Source organism: Branchiostoma belcheri, unplaced genomic scaffold (assembly GCF_001625305.1).
Source record: "Branchiostoma belcheri isolate BF01 breed outbred unplaced genomic scaffold, Haploidv18h27 scaffold253, whole genome shotgun sequence".
Classification (NCBI taxonomy): Eukaryota; Metazoa; Chordata; class Leptocardii; order Amphioxiformes; family Branchiostomatidae; genus Branchiostoma; species Branchiostoma belcheri.
In genome coordinates, this window is record NW_017803858.1 from 114,952 (window position 1) to 122,420 (window position 7,469).

Sequence of the window (7,469 nt, forward strand, 5' to 3'; positions counted from 1 at the left end):
CTGAGACGATCTGATGTGTGAACACTTACCTGGGACAGTTTGGTGTAAACACTTACCTGGGACAGTTTGGTGTAAACACTTACCTGGGACAGTTTGGTGTAAACACGTACCTGAGACAGTGTGGTGTAAACACTTACCTGAGACAGGTTTTGTAAGTCAGTACCACACGTGAGGAGGACAGGCTGGTCCCACACTGCAGGTCCATCTGGTGTGATCCGACAGAAACGAGAGGCCAGGGGCTTCTCTGTGGAGTACAATATGAAGACGCATGTATGTCACAGATACATCGTGGTCTATTAATTTCTCGAAGGCTAAAGTACTGGGTTCGAATCTCAAGCAGGTCTGAACGATTCCCCCTGAACGTCCCATACACGTACACATTCATGAAATGTTTCATAATAAGCTCTGAAATAGGGTCATTTATTTATCTATTTAATCGCAAAACATTCAGCTTACGATAGCTGTTTTCCGAGGGGCCCAGCATAGTACAAGACGTAATAAAATGAAAATAACATACAGTACATAAAAACGCAAAGTCCAATGAGTCAAAACATAGTTAAAAAATCAAAGTCCTAGCCGCTCCATGGTAATAGAGGTCAAAATTTGGAGTAGGGGTCAGAGGTCAAGATGTTACATGCACTAACCATTTTCTGCAGACGAGTTACAGCGTTCAGCAGAGTAGGAGAAACTTCCGCCGTCTGTACGTGGAAAAGTCACCTGTCCGACTTCGGTGTCAACAGACTCCTCTTTACAGTAGTCTGCCGTAATGAGTGATAACCATGACTCGATACATCGATTAAGAATCATTAAGTTAAGAATCTTAAAGTTCATCTCCTGTGAAAATATTATTAACTGATTTCATGCAAATTAGGACTTTATTTGCATGACTAATAAATCATTCGTCAGTTGTAAAGTTGTGTCAGATATCTAGAAGAGAAGACCAGTAGATGAATACATTAAAGGCATTAAAAAGGATTTCAAAATCTAATTACTTCTAGGTCACATCAAGACCTAGGTATAGCAGTTAATGTCAATATAACCCAGATTTTGTCATCCAGAATACTTTTGTTTTGCCACAGTGAAATTGCATTGGGTACCTTCAAAACTTGCCAATAACATTTTAGAGTGCAATCTTGAACCACAGCAATTCATATAGAAACAAGAGTTCCGAGATCTCATACCTCCATGAAATATGGGCTTGACATGGTAATGTTAATTTCTTCTTTAATTATGCAAATTACCTCCACATTAACATAATAAATGCATCGTGATGTTAACTTTTGATTAACTTACACATGTACCAAGTATGAAATTCCCATCATTTACCACTAAGGAGTCATAGATTTTTCGCGTTAATTATGCAAATTAGGTCATCATTTGCATAATTAGTATCTGGTGATGTTCCATCTGCCATAGATTACATACTAGTACATTACATGTATGAAAGTACTACAATGCAAAACACTGTAATTATAGAATTTCCTCATTAATTATGCAAATTAAGTCCTCATTTGCATAATTTGTAGTTAATTATGTACATCTCTCTCTCAGCTACCTACCTACCAAAAATGATGAAAATACATTGTTTCTATCTGGACTTATTGGCTTTTAAAGATTTCGCCCGAAAGTCCCCTGCAGTTCCAGAACAAGCTGCTAGGGGGACCAAACCCACACCACTCACTAGACAGGACAATCTATCTGCCACCAAAAAATCAAGACCATAGCATATTCAGGACAAAAGATACAAAAACCGGAAGTTCTGCTGCAGTACCAAGGTCATGCACCAGGAGGCGTATATTTGACCTCGACCTTCGTCTTCTTAAGACCTACCAGCATACCAAATATCATCACAATCCATAAAGGCGTTATGAAGTTATGCTGGCCGCAAATGTGCGGAGACACAAACACACAGACAGACAGACAGACGCAACAAAAACAATACCTCCATTTTCATGGAGGTAATAACACAGGTTGTTTGTTTTCAAACACACAGCCATACAGTGGCACTGCCACATTTGCCCTGAAATAGGTCACCTATTCCCCTGAGGGAGCGCGCTGCCTCGCTGGGCATAGCCACATCTGTTACCCTGCCTCGCAAGTATAAAAGAGATTCCTCTCAGCCATGCCCTGACTCAACCTTAAACCGGAAGTGCTGCTGCAGTACCAAGGCCATCCACCAGGAGGCCCATATTTGACCTTGACCTTCGCCCTCCTAAGACCTACCAGCATACCAAATATCACCACAATCCATGAAGGGGTTATGGACTTATGAAGGTACAAAAATGCGGAAACACAAACACACATACACACACACACACACACACACACACACACACACGCACACAGACGCGCCAAAAACAATACCTTCCATTTCATGGAGGTAATCAAGAATACCAGCGTATCGCTCAGCACCGACCTACTTCATGTAAGGTAGAAAATAGATGTGTTGAAAATTAGGAAAGTCAGAAGAAAGCTCACTGCGTACCGATAGAAATGTTGCAAGTTCCTCCTTCGTAGCCCTCGTCACAGGTGCATGTGAAGATGTCTGGACCGCTGATACAGGTCCCATAGACGCACGGGTCGGGCTGGCAATGGTTCACAGCTGTCAAGACATGAGCAAAAATAACAACAAAATTCATGAAGAGGAGGTAGACTATTCTGCTTCAGAACTTGGTGTAAGATTTATGAGTCCAATTTCTTGTGTCCAACTTGTTTTAGAATGAACCAACACAGATTAACCTCAAATATAATTTGCATCATCTTTGTCATGACTTGTCTAACTTTTGTTTACTTTGGGTCTTTTGTCTTCACTTATTTGCATATCAATCAATAATGGTGTTTATAAACCTGCGTTTTTGCACAAGTTCTCTAGTGTCACTGACGAAAGATAGTGGATGCTACCTCAAACGTCTTACTTAGGCCTACTGCCCATCCTTGGGCATAGGCCACGGACAGTTCCCTCCATCTGCTGCAGTCCTGGGCCCTCTTCAATTCAATTCTTCATTAACATACCAAACATAACAGACAAACATGGCATACAATGTTGCCTGAATGGCGTTGATATTTACATGTATACAAAATATCATATATTTTACAATAACTATAAAAACAGTACAGTAAGTGTACAACCCACATATTTACAAGGTCCATTATCTCGGCAGTCCCCTTGTGCCAGACTATCTGTGTAGTCCGGTTATATCCTATAGAGTCTGATTGACTGGTGAATGAAGGAGTCATGTAGTCTTTTTGTTCTGGGGGGGGGGTAGAAATATCGTTTTTTGTTCGTGAGTAAACGACCGGCAGTTGTAGATCTGGAAAGAGGGACAAGGTCATTTAGGGGGTGGTCTTCCCGTAGCATCTGTGTGAAGAGTTTGACGACAGCATCCTGACGCCTTGACTTGAGGGTAGGTAGTTCGGGCACATCACGCCTACCCCCTCGGCTGATGATGCGTTGGACACGCTCAATTGCACGCTCCTGTTCCTTGCTACATCCAACAACGGGGAATGTTGTGTCCTAAACCGTGCCCGTCCCGTTCTATGCCTGAGCGGGCACAGAACGGGACACAGCCTGTCCCAAACCGTGCCCGGAAGTGCTGTCAATCATAGTGATTGGCGGGAACCTAGCATAATTATTCGCGCCCACGATTTCTTATATCGTGAGATTTTGCGAGTCTGTGTACAGTGCTTTCAAAACGCATTTTTCTCACAACTAAGATTTATGTTTGGTCGATATGAACTTAGATAATAATATACAGAGACCAGTTAATACAAGAAACTCGCTTGGGACACATGTTATGAGAACTGTGTTCAGTCCACTAGCACGGAATGGGACAATCTTAAATAATATGTGCCCAGAACAGTGTGCGGTCAAGCACAGTTCTGGATAGTCCCCTGCGTGTCCCAGAATGTAGATTTTCCCCAGGCATGGTTTGGGACAAGGCCATCTACAAGTTGATTTGCTCTAGTCTGTCGTGGATACGCGTCAGGACTATCCAGATCCGTACGTGGGCTTGATGGATAAGCAAGTGTTGTTTCCGATTCCAGGACGGATCTTGGGTCAGTTTGCTTTCTTGGGTATACTACGTGCCGTGTTGTATCAAGAACTGTGTTCGCACTGTGTTGCAGAATGATACAAGACACTCGTCATACAATCATCGTAGACCAGCGTTAAATGTAAAAAAAATGTACTTTACAGAGCAAGAAATACACCGATTGTTTCTTATCCTTGCCCCGACGAAAAACAAAGATGGCGGCCTAAAACAGATAAAACAACACCCCGAGAAGGCTCCTCCCTCAAAACAATAAGCTATAATAATAATGGTTTATTTACTTCATAAGTTTTGTTTGTTACGAAGGTTATGATGAGTGAAATCAGACAGTAAGTGTAGTATGATATGATATGGGCGGGTGTGTTTGCACAAAGAAAAGGCTATAATTCGATAGTTGCTTATGTTGGTACTTTCATACCTCGTAAGTTTATTGAAGTTAAATAACATCAAACATAACTTGTGGACCTCACTTGCAAAATCTACGAGGAAATGCTAGATTGGCAAAGGTAGGAGGATGTGAAACTTTAGTAGTCATGAAAGTTTTAGTAGTCATGATGTCTCTAAAGACTTCTGATCCAGCAGAAAAAAAACACCTGTTATGGAGTGCTAGTTGTCATGTATTTGTCAAAATGTACACAATGCAGTTATGAACTTATAATGGAAACAGAATATGTGCAAGGTGTCCAATTAACCCCCCTGCAGAGCCCAAATTATTGATATTTTTTTTCCACGGTGGTCAAAATTGGGCCCCGATCTCCCCACCTGCAGTAGAACCCGAACCATGTTCCATATGACGTAATTCGAACAGAACGGTGTTCGAAATGGGGTCACCCGCGGTCATTTACAGTAAACCTGGGTTTTCCTGCCCCTTTTTACATGTGTACCTCCTAACAGAAAAAAATCCACCTTTTAACAAATATATACCATTTCCTGGACATGTCTGCCTTCATTTTGTAGTGGGCTGGAACATGAAACGAAGCTACTGCCGTTATCGTGGGTGACCTTAAAGATCGTAATGCCTGTACTCACCAGCCTAAATAAACACTAGTCATATTCATGCCGTATGACATGCGTCCAAAACTCGTTTAAGATTGGAAGCATGGAGAGTCCAACATATCTCATTGACGGCTCAAAATGACCGTAACGGGTTTGTCCAGAATCGTGTCTTAGGGATTTTCGAAAAAGGACCTTGATTTTAAATTATGCGCAATTGAGTGCGAAAATGTAAAAAAATGCCGTTTTTCACATTTATGTCAACAAAAACTATACTTAAAATCAGAAATTAAAAAATTCCTAAGACATGATTTTTATCTTATTCCTAGTCGTCGAAAAATATAAAAATCGGGGATTTTGGGTAACATACGTTGCCGATCTTAAACGATGTTTGCCTTAAAACATGACTCGGATTGTGTCGGACAGGCGCTCCAAATACCCGCAAAAATCGTGTTTGGGAGCGAGATTTTTCAAAATTAGTAATTTAACGTAAACAACTAACATTAAACCGAAGGGTCTTCAATTTGCAGGCTCTAGTCTCCGTTTAGGGAAGGTTTGTGGGATTCAAGGCGGTAAGGTCTGTAGGTTTGTGGGTGCCATTGTACTGGCGCCCCTGCTTTGCATTTCTGTACCTTGCTTTTTGCACGGAGCATGCTACCTTTTTATGTTTGTTGGGTGGTGACACATGTAGGGGAGTAACACTTAATGTAATAGCGGGAGGAACAGCTCGGGTTGAGTCTCCGTGCATTGCGTCCCATGTTAGGAGTCGTTCTTTCCGCATGGACGGGACTCGCCCGGGTTGGGGAATGAGGTCCAATTTTGTGTGGCTGAATCGAATTTTGACGGCAGTTTATGTTTTTGTACAGGCCACCATACTCGATGCTTCCCCCGGCAGCTGCTCAAGGCTCATCAAGACAAGGATCGACAACCAGCTTCCCACCTCCCCCAACCCGGGCAAGGAACGGCACGCCGACTTCTCTGGTAGACAAGCGCGACCGAGAATGAGATCATTGTCTTGCTTGCATGTGGTTTATCGCTTTGTGTCATTTATTGGTAGGAGTTTTCGGCTGTTTGTTCTTCTTTTCATAGTGAGGGAAGTTTTTCAGGCCGCGTTCCGTTTGTATTGACATGTAAATTGGACGACATAGTCGTAACAGCTTTTGTATGTCGGTGTCTGTCCAGGCACCTGGTTTTGATATTTGCTTTTTTGTGGGCATTGTTCGACTCTTTTAATCGTTGTTATTCAAATAGAGCGTATGCGTGTACGGGCATCCGGGGCTGCATCTCGTGCTGTCTTTTGCCACAAGTTATGTGGAGACAAACGGGCGTAGCTACCGGGCGTGCATAGCAGCAAATATCCTGTGTGTACGGGCATCCGGGGCTGCACCTCGTGCTGTCTTTTGCCACAAGTTATGTGGAGACAGACGGGGCGTAGCTACCGGGCGTGCATAGCAGCAAACATCCTGTGTGTACGGGCTTCCGGGGCTGCACCTCGTACTGTCTTTTGCCACAAGTTATGTGGAGACAGACGGGCGTAGCTACCGGGCGTGCATGGCGGATGCAAGGAACACCGCGCATGTACGGGCTTCCGGGGCGCGCATTGGGTTGTCTTCTGGCACAAGCAGGTGCAGACACCCGATTGCCGCTACCGGGCGTGCACGGCGGAGTGTTACTAGCGGGGTGAGCCAATATATGTTGTTGATAAGGAAGGGGGAAAGAAGGAATTGGCTCACGAAGCGACGACCCCCGTGACTGGGAAGCAGTGCGCCTGCACGGGCTTCCGGGGCGCGCATAGGGTGTCGGTTGGCACCAGCAGGTGCAGACACCCGATGGCCGCTACCGGGCATGCTTGTCGGAGTGTCACTGGTGTGGTGAACCGATACAAGTTGTTAATAAGAAAGGGGGAAAGAAGATAATGGTTGACAAGGCGACGGCTCGCGGGACTGGGAAACCCGGCGGATCAAGTACCGTCAACGTTCAACTGAAAGGCAGGAGATTAGAGGTCGTTGTGGGGCTCACAGGGCAGAAATCCCCAAAGGAAGGCTGACAAGCCTTGTATTGGGTGGTACAGAGCGAGAGGATCACCTTTGTGGGGTGAGCCGACTGGGGAGCCACGAAGTGGGCGCGTGTCCAGGGCAATCTTCACCCCTGTTTGGCAGAAGAAACGACTCTGTCGACATTGTGCTAGGGCACCGAGGAATGAAGGGACGTTGCCCGACAAGAAGTCAATGTTAGGTTAGGAGGGTCCTTCGACCAGCAAGTTGCCGACTACATGTACCTTAAGGTGTGAAAAGGGTAGAAAATGGTAATGCGGGTCCACTTGGACTGGAGAGTTAGTGACTAATTGCCAGTGCAGCTTGCACAAAGACAAGACACAGAGTCCACAATAGGAAGGACCCCTCCCCATCCAAGTCGGAGTACCATCGG

The 7,469-nt window shown here is 44.4% G+C and overlaps 1 protein-coding gene across 1 annotated transcript in view; it reads right to left on the reverse strand.

The window, feature by feature from the left end:
* Positions 1-2,474: 2,474 nt before the first annotated feature.
* The window catches only part of LOC109471669 (C-type lectin 1-like), a 10,352-nt gene continuing 5,357 nt past the window's right edge, over positions 2,475-7,469 (reverse strand). The window contains exon 3 of the mRNA XM_019771005.1: positions 2,475-2,602. Within this exon, the coding sequence (XP_019626564.1) occupies positions 2,475-2,602 (128 nt within the window). The remainder of the gene's footprint in view (positions 2,603-7,469) is intronic.